At 36.4% G+C, this 17,995-nt stretch overlaps 4 protein-coding genes across 5 annotated transcripts; 1 reads left to right on the plus strand and 3 right to left on the minus strand.

The window, feature by feature from the left end:
• Positions 1–342: 342 nt before the first annotated feature.
• LOC139786230 (casein kinase I-like) lies at positions 343–1,699 on the minus strand (the record flags this gene model as incomplete). The annotated part of the gene is made up of 3 exons (XM_071725387.1): positions 1,624–1,699; positions 1,160–1,270; positions 343–491 (listed from the first exon to the last, which is right to left on the minus strand). Coding segments are annotated over exons 1-3 (336 nt in total), but the record flags the coding sequence as incomplete, so codon positions are not given.
• A 7,386-nt stretch (positions 1,700–9,085) lies between these two features.
• Positions 9,086–11,406, minus strand: LOC139786226 (probable ATP-dependent RNA helicase DHX37). 2 transcript variants are annotated; one of them, XR_011722220.1, is made up of 5 exons: positions 11,392–11,406; positions 10,623–10,865; positions 10,345–10,546; positions 9,893–10,281; positions 9,086–9,238 (listed from the first exon to the last, which is right to left on the minus strand). XR_011722220.1 is itself a non-coding variant. In XM_071725383.1 (5 exons), the coding sequence occupies exons 3-5, from the start codon at positions 10,270–10,272 to the stop codon at positions 9,159–9,161; spliced, it is 381 nt and encodes a 126-aa protein (XP_071581484.1). In that variant the 5' UTR covers positions 10,273–10,281; positions 10,345–10,546; positions 10,623–11,036; the 3' UTR covers positions 9,086–9,158. The 2 variants fall into 2 exon arrangements, 1 of the variants encoding a protein (XP_071581484.1); XM_071725383.1 differs by lacking the exon at positions 11,392–11,406 and having other exon boundaries at positions 9,893–9,990; positions 10,070–10,281; positions 10,623–11,036.
• Positions 11,407–11,773: 367 nt separating this feature from the next.
• On the plus strand, positions 11,774–16,865 carry Hbs1 (translation elongation factor EF-1alpha (GTPase) HBS1). Its single transcript, XM_071725382.1, has 9 exons — positions 11,774–11,999; positions 12,255–12,320; positions 12,397–12,696; positions 12,787–12,825; positions 14,451–15,000; positions 15,072–15,301; positions 15,416–15,611; positions 15,722–15,927; positions 16,006–16,865. The coding sequence occupies exons 1-9, from the start codon at positions 11,957–11,959 to the stop codon at positions 16,458–16,460; spliced, it is 2,085 nt and encodes a 694-aa protein (XP_071581483.1). The 5' UTR covers positions 11,774–11,956; the 3' UTR covers positions 16,461–16,865.
• Positions 16,866–17,070: 205 nt separating this feature from the next.
• On the minus strand, positions 17,071–17,992 carry LOC139786228 (selenoprotein K). Its single transcript, XM_071725386.1, has 4 exons — positions 17,802–17,992; positions 17,641–17,725; positions 17,450–17,524; positions 17,071–17,378 (listed from the first exon to the last, which is right to left on the minus strand). The coding sequence occupies exons 1-4, from the start codon at positions 17,818–17,820 to the stop codon at positions 17,285–17,287; spliced, it is 273 nt and encodes a 90-aa protein (XP_071581487.1). The 5' UTR covers positions 17,821–17,992; the 3' UTR covers positions 17,071–17,284.
• Positions 17,993–17,995: the final 3 nt, after the last annotated feature.

Consider the following 17,995-nt stretch of genomic DNA (forward strand, 5'->3'; position numbering starts at 1 on the left):
GAGATCCATATAAGAAGCTGGAAGTTATCTGTTTAGCCTTTTATCTCAGAGTGTAACCATGGATATAACATAAATAGAATCCTGTCTTGCGATGCATAACAGTGAAATAATTATATAAAGAGATTCTAACAAGATAAAATACAGTTTTATAAATCAAAATACCTGTTAAATTAATCATATAATAATAGAGATTTGAAAAAAGTTGTAAAAATCGTAGAAACATGGTATATTGTTCTAACATTAATATATTTTATTTTGATTAACAAAATAATCATTGATTTGTTATTTATATATAACATCTAGATAAGATAAATTTTTATAATAGAAGGAATATTTATTTACCAATTGATCGGCAAGGAGCAGGACCGTTTTCAGAGAAAAACGCCTTGAACAAAAATTAAATAAGTCTTCCAGTGATGGTCCAAGTAATTCCATCACCATCACGTTATAGTCACCTTCTGAACCACACCATTTTATGGTTGGTATTCCAACTAAAATATCAAAAATAAGATTACTATGATAATGCGTAATGCACGTTGTAAGACTTAATAATTACAATAATTTGAAATTAGAATAAAGGATATTTCTTCGTAGTCTTTTTCTTTAAGAAGTTATTGTCAATTTTCATCAATTGATCAATCAACTAATTGTTAGAACAATTAAGCAAATGTTTTTCTCAATAGGGAGTTTTTGCAATATCGTCTTTCAGATACCGTAACCGTATCTGAATTGTTCAGATACATTCACTATGGAAGCTTTCAAACAAGCGACACAAGTCGACACAAGTATCGTTTTATCTTTGTTACTCATTACCAAAAAAGAAAGATAGAACGATGCTTGTGTCGACTTGTGTCGCTTGCTGGAAAGCTCCCTATGTATCTGAACAATTGAGATACGGTTACCGTATCTGAAAGACGGTATTGCAAAAACTCCCTATTGTCATTAAATAGCTAAATTTATTTATTTCAATATGCTAATGTTAGGAAGAGGCACGCAAACAAGTACATAGATATGAGATACACATCCGCGTGTCATATTGGTGTGAAAGAAAAAAGATATTGGATCAGCTATCAAACAAACGAGAATGCTCCGAATACACAGCTCCCAGTATATTGAATAAACATTCAGTTGATATGCATAGAAATATTGATTTACTTACCGCCTCCTTGCATCATCTTGTAAAACTTGGACTCTATGTGCAGCTGTGGATGTCGCGTTTTTATGCATTCTAATTTGATAGCGACTTCCTCGCCCGTAGAAATATTGGTACCTGCGAATAAAGGAATAGATCCAGAGAGCTCGTTTACGCACACACATCCACGCGATATAAAGTAAGAAAGAAGACAAAGAAGACGAGAGCGAAGGAAGGGAAGAGACGAAAATAACGGGATGAGAGGAGAAAGAAAGGAAAGTGGAAATAATGTACGAGTTGGCGCGCAGTTTCACGCTCTCCTGCGCGGAATATACGAGATTCACTGTGTACGGACGAGAGGACGGGATCAGAGGGTGGGGAGGGAATGAAGGGGAGGGGCAGACGGCATCGAGCTCGACGAGGAAAACTCGCGCGGGCATGCGGCTGACGAACGGCAGAGACGGGGAAGGAGGAGGGAAGGGGGGACTTACCTAGGTAAATGTCGCCAAAGGAGCCGCTCCCGATTTTCCGTCCTAGCCGGTACTTGTTACCAACACGTAGCTCCATCGTACACAAGCCCGCGCGGCGTATCCTGATGGAAGTATCACGATCGCGGTTACGGTCACGGCGGCGAGGCGACTAATACACACACCAACAACCCAGCGTAGGGTAAGCAGCGCGGTGCAGCAGCAGCAGCAGCTGACCCGACGTGAGCGTGGAGTGATGCGATGCTCGCTCTCGCGCGACGACGGGGCGGCGCGTGCAGGACTGGCTTCGTGGTTTCGTACGCTCGCGTTACTGGCTCGACGGCAGTAATACCTCCATGCCCGTCGCACAGGAACCCGGACTGATCGATCTCGAACCTACGGGCATTTCTTCGTGGCTAGTCGCGATGAAACAGAACAGCGCACCTTACGATGGCGGTCGCGCTGATGGCGGAGGCCAGCGGAGGCGCTGTGCTCGCGCTTGTCCGTCGCTTTCCGCCGTTGTGTTTACGGCGCTGCTGCTAGGTAGAGATTAGAGATCCTCAAGTAAGAGATTGGACACCGTCGACCGTCCGCCATGTTGTTCAGGACACCTATGGCGCGCTTTCCAAAAATGTTTAAATCAATTTAGTATCTATATAGTTTATTAACGTACAGAAAATAAATTTAACTAAAAATTCATATATATTTATATTAATAGTTTAAAGAAAATCTGATTTTTGGAAAAATTTAAAAATAAACACGTCATAATGGTGTGTTTAAACAGTAGCGCGGAATATATAACCACTATCAAAATTCTTTATCCTCCTATTTATATTTTTAAATTACAGGAATTTCATACATAATAATAATACAATGTTTGTATCCGTAGAAACAATAAAATAATCTCAAGTAATATATGTATGCACTATAAGTTGGAAGTTAGCATTACAAATGTATTATACATGTGATCTTCCATGGATGTCCTGGTGAAAAAAATATTAAGACTTTATATAATCAATTAATATTATAAAAATTTCAGATTTTTTTTTTGAATACTCAGAGAAATTTTCAATTTTTTATACGAATTAAAAACTAGACAAAATCAGAATAAAAATTTTTCGCAAATATTCTTCTTCTTGTTTATTTTTTAATAGAATAAAGAGCAAAATCTTTGCAATTTATAGAAAACATTAGTTATATTATATCTTAAATGTTCATATATTTAATAACCAATCTAATTTCATAAACTCTTCAGAATTTTTCTCTTCCCAATTCTTGCAAAATTTCTGAGAAAAGATGAGAGATTTTCTGAGAAATTTTTTCACCAAGGTGATGTATGAATAAATAAATGATATGTTTGACATTGAATGATTGTAACTGTTTGAACTCAAAATGAATGAAGTGAAAACGAATGAAATTAATAAATTTAATCAACACTTACACTAAAAAATTTTGCCTAAATAGCATTATTATTACAATTTTGATTTAATTCGCTAGAGTCTAAATATTTTCATTTTGTTAAATAATTATAATTGTAATGTTTTGATTTAAGGAGGTTGGTTCGTTCTCTGTGCGGGGAAGGGGCGCGCGGCAGGGGAAAAGCATATAGGTTAGATTTTCGTCGCGTGAAATAAACGAATTTTAGCAAATAAATATGTGGAATGCATTTAATTGCTGTTTCTTAAGGTTTAAAAAGAGTTGTTTGTACAATTAAAACCCAAATACGTTATTATCCACATTGAAATGTGGAAATAATAAATGTGGTCCTGTTTTATTTTTACAATTTCTTGATAACTATAAAGACGAATAATTTCAGTCTTCGAGAAAGTTCTTCCTAAATATGTAAAGAGTTATTTGCACCTATTTTCACTAAATTCTTATCATTTTTAATATGCTTTCGAGAGTTACATTACAGGTTAGGTAACATTTCTGCTGTGTCGCCCGTGTATAAGAGAGAGACAAGAGTATAACTTCAATAATTAATTACTCGACAACCATGCAGACGATTGTCTTTAACTTTGGCATGGCCGACAGATTCCCATAGACGAATATTCTCCGTAAATTTGAACTAATTCTTATCAAATTGATTTTACTAACCACCCTCCTTAATACTTTATAATTTTAAAGAAAATAATTTATTATTTAAGTATGTTATAAATATTTAATAATGATAACTTAAATTTTCCTCGTAGTTGTCCTGAACAATATGGCGGATCAAAGCACCAATCAAAAGTTGTCTAAACGGTGTCCAATCTCTTACTTGAGGATCTCTAAGTAACGGAGATACTGTAGGTTCTTTACTTTGAACGGGATTGGTGGATGCCTAAGAACATGGCCGCTTGAGATCCGCAAGCAAATCGGCGCGGCTGAGTCGAAAACGAAGCATTGTCCCTATCAAGCTCGGTAAATGGCGCGCGCTACATAAGGTCTTCCGCTGCACTTCGAGCTATTTGGATCCAAAATGGCGACCACAACGCTCAGCGTACATACACCATCAGCGCGAATGGCGAACTACGCACACAGTAATGCTAGGTCTACAATGCGAGTCGCAAAGTCGTGAGTCGCAAGAATTGACCAATCACAATCGAATTTGAGGAGAATAATCGACTGTGATTGGTCAATTCTTGCGACTCACGACTTTGCGACTCCCATTGTAGACCCAGCATAACAACTATTGTACGACGTGCATTAATACACAGTCACTGGATCCAAAATGGCGGCCGTCGGAAGACCTTATGTAGCGTCGCTACCGACGCGCCATTTACCGACCTTGGTCCCTATTGGGTGCGTTCGGGGAGACGCTATTAGCGCTACCTAGCGCTACTGGCTGTTCGCGGAGCTCTATGACTACGTTTACACGGCACCGTTAATCGGGTTTTATAACATCGGTAGTTCTTAGGCCGGTCAATCACAGCTATTCCATTCTTCTGAAGAATGATTACGATTGGTCTTCCTGACAACTACCGATGTTATAAAACCCGATTAACGGTGTCATGTAAACGTAGTCAATGATAGCGCTACCAAACGCTGTCGTGACGTCATTACTGGTAGTGTTATGCTGGGTCTACAATGCGAGTCGCAAAGTCGTGAGTCGCAAGAATTGACCAATCACAGTCGATTATTCTCCTCAAATTCGACTGTGATTGGTCAATTCTTGCGACTCACGACTTTGCGACTCGCATTGTAGACCCAGCATTATACGTCATAATTGCTCGCTACCAACGCTCTTCCTTCCGAGGTAGTGGATTAATAGCGTTAGCGTTTACAGGCTCTATGAACAGCGCAATAGTGAATGGTAGTGAATTGCGGCGTTTGAAGCAAAATAGTTTGGCGGCGGCAAAGTTCGCCGATAATTTTCTCTTTCAGCGGCGGCGGAATTGGCGGATAATAATTTATCGGCGGCGACGGCGAACGGCGGCGTTAGTACATTTTTTTAAATCCTCCTGACTTAAAATAAAGTTCAATTTTAACTTTTCATAAATAATATGAACAAAAATAGCAAACAATAAATACTCAGCACTTGTTTTCAAAATACGATCACTTTAGTAGCATTACTAATAACTTTTCTTTTACAAAAGAAAATAAAATTTATTTTAAAATGTTATTCCTGACCATCATACGTAACAAAAATAAAATGTAATTCACTGTATAACCATCAGATATCAGACTTCTTTCTCTCTTACTTATTAAACATTTCTTATATTAAGTTGTATAAATAATATGAATAATATAACTTATACTTAATGTTAAACTTATATATTTTACTGACTTTTTAAATACATATCTTTTATTAATTTGAAATTATCGTGAATAAATAATATTTTATTAGATTTTGATGGTTTTAACGAAGAACGTTTTGCTGTGATAAGCAAACCTGTAGAAGAAAACGCGCGTTCAGATGTTGAACTTGTAATCGGTATATGGCATAAATGCAGCATACCAATTTGTACAAATTCGGCGGTGACAACTTCATTTTATTTTACCATTGTAGAGGATCTTCGATAATAGATTCTGACATACAGTACCCTCCATAAGTTTGGAAACACTATAAAATGCAATATACAGGAAATAGTAGATAATAAAATCAATATATTTTGCTTTGTAAGTGTTTATTTAACTAAAGAAAACTAAAATGAAGGTATACATACATACATACGTTATCCGACAGGCTTTTAAAATAAAGAATTTCTATTAAATTTTACATTCCTCAAAGTAACCACACCTTTTGCCTTAATGACTGCCTTGCATATTCTCGGCATACGGTGGATCAACTTTCGGAGTTCAGTCGAGATACGTTTCTATTCTTGCTGGAGAACTTCCCAAAGGTGCACCTGTGACTTGTGATTCGCTGTTCAACAAATTCAACTCCGAGCACTTCGGTGTCGCGAAATGATCATCTGACATATTTTCGGCATGTACAAGTGTTGCAAGTGTCCCAGGTGGAAATATATATCATCATTTGAACGTCTTACGATATATTCATACCAAAAATCTGCACAGATCGCTGCCGTGTGATTATCTACCTGTAAATAGTCGCACGTACGGCATCTGTTATAGAGTGTTTCCAAACTTATGGAGGGTACTGATGTATGTAAATACTTTTTAACTTCGACAAGAATAGGATCTTCAGGAGGATAATGCTTGTGCAGCCAACTCCAATCGTAATTTTTTAACTCCAAGAAGCTCACACGACTTATTATGGTAATCTGCTTCTTTATTAGATGCCTAGCTATTATGAAAGAGTAAAACTAAACATGAGAATCTAACTTAATATCATAAAAATAATAATCTTATATTTGGTGATTAATATAGAAGCTGTTGCAAATATAAACTATGTAAGATTTATATTAGGCTTAATTACAATATTAAGCCTAGATTTTGTAAATCTAGATACTGTAAAAATTATCTAGACTAGGTATTGCTTAGATATATAGTTTATAAAAACTGTAATAAAAGTTATATATAGCTTAATGGACAAAATTCATATACACTAATTTTTTTTATTAAAAATTACTTAGACTAGGTATTGCTTAGATATATAGTTTATAAAAACTGTAATAAAAGTTATATATGGCTTAAGGTAGTCGTCTCGTCAGGGCATGTATTAGATAAAGTTTTCGATTTCGGATTTTATATCAAATTATATGATCAGCTTTGCAGTCGATTTTTTCTGTGGCTCCTTACCGACTATTTACTCTAGAAAATCGATCTCAAAAATCACAAATTTTGCATTACTTCATACAGACGGCCAGAAAAAGAAGGCTCTATCACGGTTTCAATCACATATTTTCGCATTTTTCGATTAGATGAAGTGAGAAAAAACATTGCTTTTTGTACATTAGATTTCGAAGAATCCGATGCAACCATAAAATATATAGTTTACCGGAGATTTCGCTGCTAATTTTTTAGTTTATTTTAGTGAAAATGCAGTAATCGAGCAGACATTTTTTGGTCGAGGTTAGGTTGGGAAGACTTGGCAACGCCGCTGGCTAATCACTGTAGTTGCAGGTTATGGGGCTCGTCTTTCTTAAGGCCATTCTACAATAGCGTAAACGTAGTCGTAAGTGGTTGTAACATATTCAGAATGTATTCAGAACGCACTTTTATCGATAAATGCGCGCATTTAGCATATGGTTTACGTTACATTATGACGAAAACCATATGCTAAATGCGCGCATTTATCGATAAAAGTGCGTTCTGAATACATTCTGAATATGTTACAACCACTTACGACTACGTTTACGCTATTGTAGAATGGCCTTTAGCCGAATTGGATAGTGATTGACACCCCTGTCATACGTTTTGAAACCCTTTCTCAGTAATTGACGTAAAATGCGACGTTGCCAAGTATTTTTCTCACTTGTAACCTTTCTCGACGACTCGCATGATCAGCTGATCAAAACGGAGTCAAATGAGAAAAATCACAGAATTTGGAAAAAGTAACATACTTTGTCACGTATGAAATTTTACACCATAATTCATAAAATTTTTTTTCCCTTAGCAAAAATTGCCTGAAATATATTTCTGAACGTGAAAACCTACAAACAGTCACATGACTAGCACGTAGCGAGACGACTACCTTAATGGACAAAATTCATATACACTAATTTTTTTTTATTGTATTAAAAGTATAAATTAATTTTATATAGCATATAATCAAATAGAACCGAATATGGATATATTATTAAAAAATATATTTAATTATATTTCTCATTTTATATAAAAACAATGTCACTCAACTGGACAATAAGTTTTACTAGAATAAAAATATTTGTTAAAATATGATCTAATCTAAAACGTCGCTTAATGTTAATAAATAAAATATAAAAATAATCTAACCTGCTCATTTCTAATATTCAGGGGAACCATTTTGTGGATCATATATACTAAAAATTCCTCAGGAGATTGCTGCTTGTCTGCGAGATATTCAGCAACACCTCTAAAGGTGCGATTTCACGATGACGCTCGACGCTGGATTCGAGCGTCAAATCTGGTCACGTGATAGATTCAGAGGGACGCGAAATATAACCTAACCACTGGATTGGCTGAAATGAGCGTCGAGTGTCAAAGCTAAACACAGTTTAGCTTTTTGACGCTCGAATCCAGCGTCGAGCGTCAAACAGCGCCAAAAAGCTAAACTGTGTTTAGCTTTGACACTCGACGCTCGAATTTAGCCAATCCAGTGGTTAGGTTATATTTCGCGTCCCTCTGAATCTATCACGTGACCAGATTTGACGCTCGAATCCAGCGTCGAGCGTCATCGTGAAATCGCACCTTAACACTTTGAAGAGTCCAGAAGTGCTTTGCAAACATGAGTTTCATAAAATAGTTTCTTTAAGTTGTTTTACTACGAATGAATCGTATTCATTTACACACATACTACTCTCAACTTCTGCCCTGAAAATATTAAAGAAGTAATTGATACAGCAGCATCTATTAACTCAGCTGTTCAAATTTGGCGGCGCAGGGGTCTACGAAACGCTACGCTAGTACGCTACTGCTGTTCATGGAGCTCGCATTCGCTAGCGCTATCATGGCTCCATGAACGGAGTTAATACCCTAAGAGCAAAAAGTCGACTTTAAGTCGACTTGAAGTCGACTTCTACCGAAACTGACTTGGCAGAAAAGTCGACATTTTTAAGGACGAAAGTCGACTTTAAGTCGACTTGAAGTCGGCGAATGTCGCAAAAACCACCGACTTAAAGTCGACTTCCCGTCATGATGAAAAGTCGACTTCCCGTCATGACGAAAAGTCGACTTCCCGCCAACTTTTAAAGTCGATAAAATAAACCGCCGCGTACGTCTGGAGGTCGATTGTGTATCTTGAAACGAGGTAAAAATAACAAAAGTTAACAGATTTTATTAGATTTTGATAAATAAAATCGTAGATACGCTAATGAATTTTCTCACTTTTGTAATTTTTACCTCATTATTTCAAGATACACAATCGACCCCTTGCTGGAGGGCTAAAACTGATGCATTTCGATTTTTTTTCATATATAAAATAATTTAATTATCTAAAAAACTGTATAATTACAATCCTAATGTTTTATTCTTAATTACAAAGGCGGCCATATCTGTGCCACTTCTGCGTGCGCGGATTCCGGCAGCCACTTCTGGTAAGCTGACAATAACAGAACTAAAATTAAAACATTCCAGCGTTAATCGCGAAACAATATGCAAAATTAGCTATATAAATATATATCATATTATTATCATAATGTTGTAAATATATAATATTATATATATATATATATATATATATATATTATTATAAATATATAATATCCACAGACTTTTATACTAGACCACTAACATCTATGGACGCACTGCCGAAAAGCTGATGCGAGTGCAAGGTGCAAGTGTTAGTGAAGGGTGCGGCCATATTGAATTAACAATAAGTCACTATCGGGTGTTCAGTTGCTCATGATGTGCGTTTATCTGCATTCGTTATTACAGTACATAACGAAGCAGGCGAATGTTTTTGTGTTAAATATTGGTACATGTTATCAATAAGTTTGTAAGTCATGCCTTCGACGTGTAGCGTACTTGGATGCCGAAATCGAACCACTACTCCTGTAGTATTAAACCCTTTCTTTTGGACATTCTGTATATGCCAGACTATTGTATAGAAATCTTGTATAAAACCACTTGTATAGAATAGTAATATAGCATATCTTGACTAAAATCAACATGGCGGCAAGCATCACGGGCGAGATGTCTGTCAGCGGTCTAGTATTGTATAGAAGTCTATGATAATATCTAAATATTATTTTATAAATTAAAATCTCACATTTTTTATCCGAACCCCAGATTTCTAGCAGTTTGTGTTTGGACACGACTCCCTGCGACTGCAGCGTTTGTACTATTGCTTGAGTGCGTGGTATCAACCTGAAAAAATCGTATTGAATTGATGTAATCTATTCGATGAATCAACGTGAAATCAAAAGGAGATAGAATAACGATTTACCTGGCCCATGACTTGGTGATGCTCCCAGGTGTCGTCAGCAGCGACGGGACAAATCGTTTCAGCTTAGGGCACACTTGACCCTCCAAGAAGAAATACGCTAACCACTTGACACCGTCCACGGATGCTCTATATCCATCGATGGTAGTGCCCATTCGGCCTTTCCGAATGTACCAGACACGCGGCAAATGATCTTCCCGGTTCATTGATTATATCTATAAATATCTTTATAAATAAGTAGGAAAAACATTATAAAGCAACAATTGTGATAAAAATACCTTGGCGGTGGATCAACCAATGGTTCACTAAGATGGCATAGCATGGGCGAATTTCGGCAATCATTCGGGTTCTATCACCGTGACACCTCGCATGTACATCTTATTCGTTTCGTACACCTCTTTATAAACCACCTATTCCGGTCTGATTTTCCGTAGAACGCACGAAGAATGCATGAACACAGGTTCCTTCATTTCTGGTGTTCTGAAAGATGATACAGAATGGAGAGGTCGCATTCAATAGGTCTTAATTATCGATGATAATTAATAACACACCATACCTAACCTGTAAGCATGTTTCCACTTGGCCTTATCCTGATCCTCTTTTACCTCGTCGGGCAAAACCTTTCTCGCGACTTGATCCGCCATACCTGCAAGAACTATCTGGCGTCTTATCGTGTCCTGTCTCGTGGCACGTATTCCTCGCACTCGCGTAAACTCTGGTCCACTCATCTGGTCCTCCAGCCTCCTCGAGATTCGCCGCAATTCGCCGCCATATTGATGATGCATGACGCGCCGCTTGACTGTTTTCCGTCTTTTTATAAGTCGACTATTTAGAAGTCGACTTTTAGTCGACTTTCCGCCATTTTTAGAAGTCGACTATTTAGAAGTCGACTTTTAGTCGACTTTCCGCCATTTTTAGAAGTCGACTAGAAGTCGACTTATAAAAGTCGACTTGCCGTCGACTTTCCGTCAACTGTGCTCTTAGGGTAGCGTTATGCTGCGTTCCCACTATACGCGTCGCGCGTCGCGTCACGACGCCGCGTCATGAGTTATCCAATCAAAACGTTTCATTTTAAGCCTTGTGTACACGATACTAGAAATCGGTCCGAGTTTCGGTTTAAGCCAATCAACTTGCAGCTCTTACAGAAAAGTAGCAGTTTCATTGGCTTAAACTGAAACTCGGACCGATTTCTAGTATCGTGTACACAAGGCTTTATGGCAAGATCTTGCGTCGGAAATGACGTCACATAAAATGAAACGTTTTGATTGGATAACTCATGACGCGGCGTCGTGACGCGACGCGCGACGCGTATAGTGGGAACGCACCATTAGCGTTGGTAGCGTGGTAGCGAGCTCCCCGAACGCACCCATTGTATATCCTTATGCCCGTATCAGACTACGGATTGGGATTGAGATTGGATTGAAATTTGACCAATCAGAGCAAAGTTTACTAGCCTTGAGATCAGTTTTCTCTGTTCTGATTGATTAAATTTCAATTCAATCTCAATCCCAATCCGTAATCTGATACGGGCTTTAGGATGCCGTCCCATGCAGGACGGAATTTCGGAAAACGGAATCTCGGAATCATTCTGATTGGTTAGCCTCATGGGGCTTGTACTGTGCCCCATGGGGCTAACCAATCAGAATGATTCCGAGATTCCGTTTTCCGAAATTCCGTCCTGCATGGGACGGCATCCTAACTGTGGTCACTTCATGGTCGGCATGGTCCATAGTCCATGGTTTGCCATCCAGTTATGCTTATTGATACACATGGAAGCCGTATCGTCCTTGTCTGTGGTGGATGCCATTTACTGAAAAAAAAAAAAGATACACATGAAAGTATGTAAGTGATTTCTCATCATTACTCCAAATTTCACGTTACACATGAGATATGTCGCGGCATCGAGACGTCCGTTCTATGAATTACTCGGATGGTAAGTGACTACAGCATGCGTGGTAAATCGTTTTATCCTGTCGAGATTTTTTTAAAATCCTTTCGAAGGACCTTTCAATTTTAATCTTTTAAAATATCAAATTCTGATTATGGCAATCTTTTTTTTATTGTCCCGTTTATAAAGATTTATGGAGAATAGCAATATGGTTCCAACCAAGCTTTTAGCTCCAATTAATTATTTTTGTCTACTCTTTTTAATGTGTCGCAAAAATAAGATGTTCATTCTTTTATATAGAGTATGACGGCTATGATGATGTTTATGGGCATTCAATGGAGGATGATTATTGTGTATCACCTAGTGGTATGTGCTTCATAGATTTCTCTGTTATTCTTAATGAAATTTAATCCTTTAGTAATTATGCATATATTATACACAGTGGAGCAGTTTTTATTTGATCGAAGCAAACAACAGAATATCGCTTCATTCATCACAGAACCAGATATAGTGGAAGACAATGAAGATATCGATGAATCTTTGCCATCGTCCGACAAAGAGAAATATAACCTTTCTGAATTGGAAAGGACAAAGTTAGTATCTTGTTTGGAAACAATTAGAAATGTTATAGGTGACATGGTATCTGATTCTAAACTGAAGGAGAAGATTATTCTGTCAAATTTTGATGCAAATACAGCACTCGATGCTATTTTGAAGGAGTCGTCGCCGAAAAAAGACATTGGTATGCTTATTGCATCGTAATAGATACTGAAATTGAGATATTAAAATAGTATTAAAATGTTTTAAAAAATCTTGAAATTTATATTTACAGATTCTGTGGTGAATAAGAAACGATTGGAGCTGCATCCAGGTATATATTGCACAAGATCTCATTTTTTGTGTCTTCAAAATATTATATTAAAACTATGTGAATATTTGGAATTATTTAATGACCTCGCTTTTATTTTTTTTTTCCATGTTTCTTGTACTGGGCTTCATCGGTAAGGTAAGGTGTTTCAATTGATAAATCTAACACATCCATGTTCACAATACCTAGATTTTCTTTTAAGAAAGATCATAATTTACCTAAAGATTCTACTTGGACTATTTGTCCACCGAATAGCATAGATAAGTCAAAAGATGTAAACCATTCCTTTAAAACTTTCTCATCATTAGCGGGGCTTATTTCCCATCACACCGAATCCACAAATTCAGATACAACAAAAATATCTTCTCAAAGTGACACAAATACGCAGCCTTTTAGTTCTTTAGCCGCCTTGACTGCAGATTATTTGCAAAAATCTAATGCAGATAATAATATAGAATCTCGAGAAAGACATCAATCACCAATCTCACAATTTGTTATCCCGAAACTATCAATTAAGAAAAGTAATAATGAGGAAACGAAAAATGTACCTTTACCAAAGTTCCACAACAATGAAAATAGTAAAAGACAGCTAATATCTACAAATATTTTGAGCAAACATGAAATCGATTTACTTCAGAAAGATTTTTCAAATATGGATATCTTCCCAAAAAGCAATATCGTGAGAGATGTAAAGTCGCAAGAACAACTTAAAAATCCAATAAATATTGTAAACGAGATTTGCACTCCATCACCTGACGAGTGGGTGGATTTAAGTACTGCTTTGAAGGAAGCAGAATTTCTAGCTGACAGTGCTTTTCGCAATGCTAATTTGACTACTTCAAGAAAATTACATCGCAATATGCACAATTCAGAAATATGTCTTGAAGATGACAATAGGGTAACACTAAATGTGCTACCTGTTACTTTAAATTTATGTGCCTTGAGATATGTTAAGCTTACATGCACAAAAAAGAATGTTTCGGTATTTGGAAAAACTTTATGTAAAAAATGGAAGATAAAAAGACCAGTTCTTGGAAACATTGCACAACATTTTAACACGATTAAACCTTTCGATTTTTCTACTCCGTATCGAAATTCAAACCGATCTTAATAATAAAATATCTAAGAATAGATAGATGAAACAGGATACTAAATATGTAACATTTAGAGTATATTTAGAGTGGCAAACATTTTTTGTTTAAAAAAAATATATAAGAGAAGCATAATAGGGATAATTATATTTTAATTGTACTTATACTTTTATTCTTTTGCCTTATGACTATTTTCTTATATTATCTTGTATTTATGGTAGAGAGATTTGATGAAGGCTTTATCGAAATTTTTTTAAACAAATGAATGTATCATTGTATACATGCATATAGTATATGAATACATGTGTATATATACATACACACAAATATATATATGTATATAAAATTATTGCAAAATGTAGCAATATACACAATTTGTATTACATTTACATTATACAATAGTAATCATACATAGTATGATTTTTTTATATATAACTTGTGTAATTGTATATTAGCAATACAGCTATGTACATGATGATTTTATTTTATCTTTCCTATCGTGTAACTTAGCACAGCTGAGAATAAATTTTATGATAGGTAACAAATTATCAGCGAAACCTACATTGCAAGTTACAACACCGTCTACCGTAAAGGTCGTACCGACCGGAACGAAACCTGTTGTGAAAGGTTTTGATTTAAGTGGTGTAGAAAACACAGATTTATTGAGTCCACGTTGTGGGAGTCCGTCTTCCAATCGGAATAGTCCTGAGATAAAACGTAAAGAGGATACCATACAAAAGGAGAAAAGAACAGTCTCGTCGAAAACGAATAGTCCAAGATGCCAGTCACCCGTGTCGGACCATGTAACACCGGAATTAGACTGCAAAGTAAAATCTAATGCATCTAACGAGGAGAAAGTAGACGTCGGAGCGATATACAAAAGTAAAAGAGGCGATAGCAAGGAGCAGCTTAATTTGGTGGTCGTGGGACATGTTGATGCTGGAAAAAGCACATTGCTTGGGCGACTACTTTGCGATTTGGGTCAAGTGCCACAAAGACTTATTCATAAATATCAACAAGAGAGTAAGAAGATAGGAAAGCAGTCGTTTGCCTATGCTTGGGTGCTCGACGAGACTGGTGAAGAAAGGTGATTATGCAACGTGTCATATTGTAGAGTCATTGTAGGGGAATATATCAATTATAATGCATCTTTAATAGAGAGCGAGGGATAACAATGGACATAGGCCACTCGAAGTTCGAAACAGACACAAAATCTATCACTCTCCTAGATGCACCTGGTCACAAGGATTTTATTCCGAATATGATCAGCGGCGCTACGCAAGCGGATGTAGCTTTGTTGGTAGTTGATGCAACCAGAGGCGAATTTGAAACTGGATTTGACAGTGGAGGACAGACGCGCGAACACGCCCTATTATTACGTTCTTTGGGTAATCCCTTCTTTAGGTCTTCCTCAGTGTCGCATTTTAATTATAAAAGAAGTGAATGTATTTAGCATAGATTTTTGTGTTACTTACAATTTAGAATTTTTATTGAATATTTAGGAGTGTCGCAACTAGCAGTAGTTGTTAATAAGCTGGATACCGTAAATTGGTCTAAAGATAGGTTCAATGAGATAGTGGACAAAATGAGTGTGTTTCTGAAACAAGCTGGCTTCAAGGACACCATCACTTTCGTACCTTGCAGCGGTTTATCCGGAGAGAACATAGTAACAAAGCCAAAGGAGCAGCTCTCTAATTGGTAACATCTCGATATATATTGTATATATGTATATATAATATATATTGTATATATGTATATATTCCATATACTACATGCTATTATCTACTTCTTATGAAATAATTTCGCAGGTATACCGGACTTACTCTAGTCAACGTTATCGATAATTTCAAGTGCCCAGAGCGGCCTATAAGTAAACCGTTCCGTTTTTCGATAAACGATATATTTAAGGGCACTGGATCTGGATTCTGTGTATCCGGTCACGTTGAAACGGGCATGGTATCCTTAGGTGACAAGGTTTTAATACTACCTCAAAACGAGATCGCAGTTGTGAAAGGTTTGTAAATTGAGTTTTTATTAGGCCTAGTGGATCATGATATAGAGATTATATGTCATGCTTTTAAATATACCTTAGGTCTCCAATCGGATGAAATTTCGACAGCAAACGCTTTCGCCGGTGATCACGTTGCGCTTACATTAGCGGGGATCGAGCAGCAAAACGTGGGTATTGGTGATATCATCTGTAATCCGCAGAATCCGGTACCTGTAACGACCTGCTTTCAAGCGCATGTTGTTATATTCGCGATAGCGAAACCGATCACGAAAGGGCTTCCAGTGGTGATGCACCAGCAGTCTTTGGTACAGCCGGCGGTTATTACGAAATTAATAGCGCAACTTCATCGAAGTACCGGCGACGTGATCAAAAAGAAGCCGCGTTGCTTACCGAAAAATTCTAGCGCGATCATTGAGGTCGCAACGCAAACACCAGTCTGCATGGAGTTGTACAAGGATATTAAACAACTAGGTAGAGTTATGTTGCGATTAGAAGGTACCACCATTGCGGCTGGTCTGATTACGAAGATTTTGTAATTCTGATGATATAAATGTAGTCTCGAATAACGCAAAGTAATTTATATACATGTAGAAGAATTTTACTTAGATCTAACATATACATATAGTATTTATATACATCACACAAAATGACATATATAAACTCTATAGGTTGTTAGTTTATCGTCGCGGTCAATAATGCCTTCCACCTGAAGTTAGCTGCGTTCTATAGTACATGTAACGTGCACTATAGAAATCCCTAGAAAACAGCTACTTCAGGTGGAAAGCATTATTGACCGCGACAAGAGTACAGAGAACTTTACTCAATTACTTAAGACTTTTTCTTAATATATCCTATAGTATATTTGTAATTGTTTATATCTTGAACGAGCGAAATTAATTTATAATGTCCAATAAAGGTATGGTTACATTATTTTCATCCAAGATTTATATCAAATGCTTTATTTATTTACATTATCATTTATTACTTCCTGATTAAAGATTTTGTGATGTATATCATCAAAGAAATGATCTCAAGTTACTAAGGTTTTAACGTTCTCTATGTATTTTTATACGCAAGTGTATTATATGACGATTAAAGAACTAATATTTTATAAGTTACAAAAATTCCTTTAATAACAAATTGCCCTTAATGAGAAAGTTATAATTTTTTATATATTAAATACATTTTTTTTTAAATACATTAACACACTACTTTATCATAACAAAAGATACTGGACAAATTGATATAAATGTAATTATACATCCACCTCTCAACTATATCGATTTTGGTTCCAATACTAGCTACTTTAATTTTTCTTATATTAAAATGAATACAACAAAATATTTTTGCTTCAATTTTTTCATCTTGCACAACTGCTACATCCTCCGAAAAATGGGATGTCAACATTGTTTCCCGTATTTGGTCTACCAAGTCTACGTGTTGGAGGACGTGGCCTGCATATAATAAACAATTGTAGAAGTTATTGTCTTATAGTTTTACAAAAATAAACATCTGAATACTATACCCAGAGCCAGGACGGTAGTCCCTTGAATACCGACTTCCCAATGAATTCATGCCAGGATTGAACAATGTTTGGAAACTATATCCAGCATTATGTTACGCGCATAAAGAAAGAATGCAGCTAATTAGACGAAAAGTCATGATTTATCATATAACAATGGTTCATTAAAATACAGCGGTTTATATAGCACTTACAACATGATGATCATATAAATTATTCCTGTAAAAAATCCGAGAACCCTCTTCAATCCCCATGGAGTAGATTTTACCACGTTACCATCTATAAGCAAATTATTATATACGAATTGTCTTTTGTACGCAAGAAAACAATTAGGTTAGATTTTACAGTATAATACCATCCGTTACATAAACCATATTTAAAGCAACACGCTCGTTGACTCGTTGAGTGGTGCAGAGACAAAATTTAAAGTTTATTTTCAATTCTTCGTGACATACAATTTAGCACGCAATTAAATTATTATGTGTAACTGGTGTAACCAGAAGACTTCTCTCTGGGTGTGGCTAATGGCTTCTGTCAGTGTCCACAAGA

This window comes from Temnothorax nylanderi, unplaced genomic scaffold (genome assembly GCF_030848795.1).
Source record: "Temnothorax nylanderi isolate EJ_2023f unplaced genomic scaffold, tnyl_v1.0 TNYL_tig0987_pilon, whole genome shotgun sequence".
Lineage (NCBI taxonomy): Eukaryota > Metazoa > Arthropoda > Insecta > Hymenoptera > Formicidae > Temnothorax > Temnothorax nylanderi.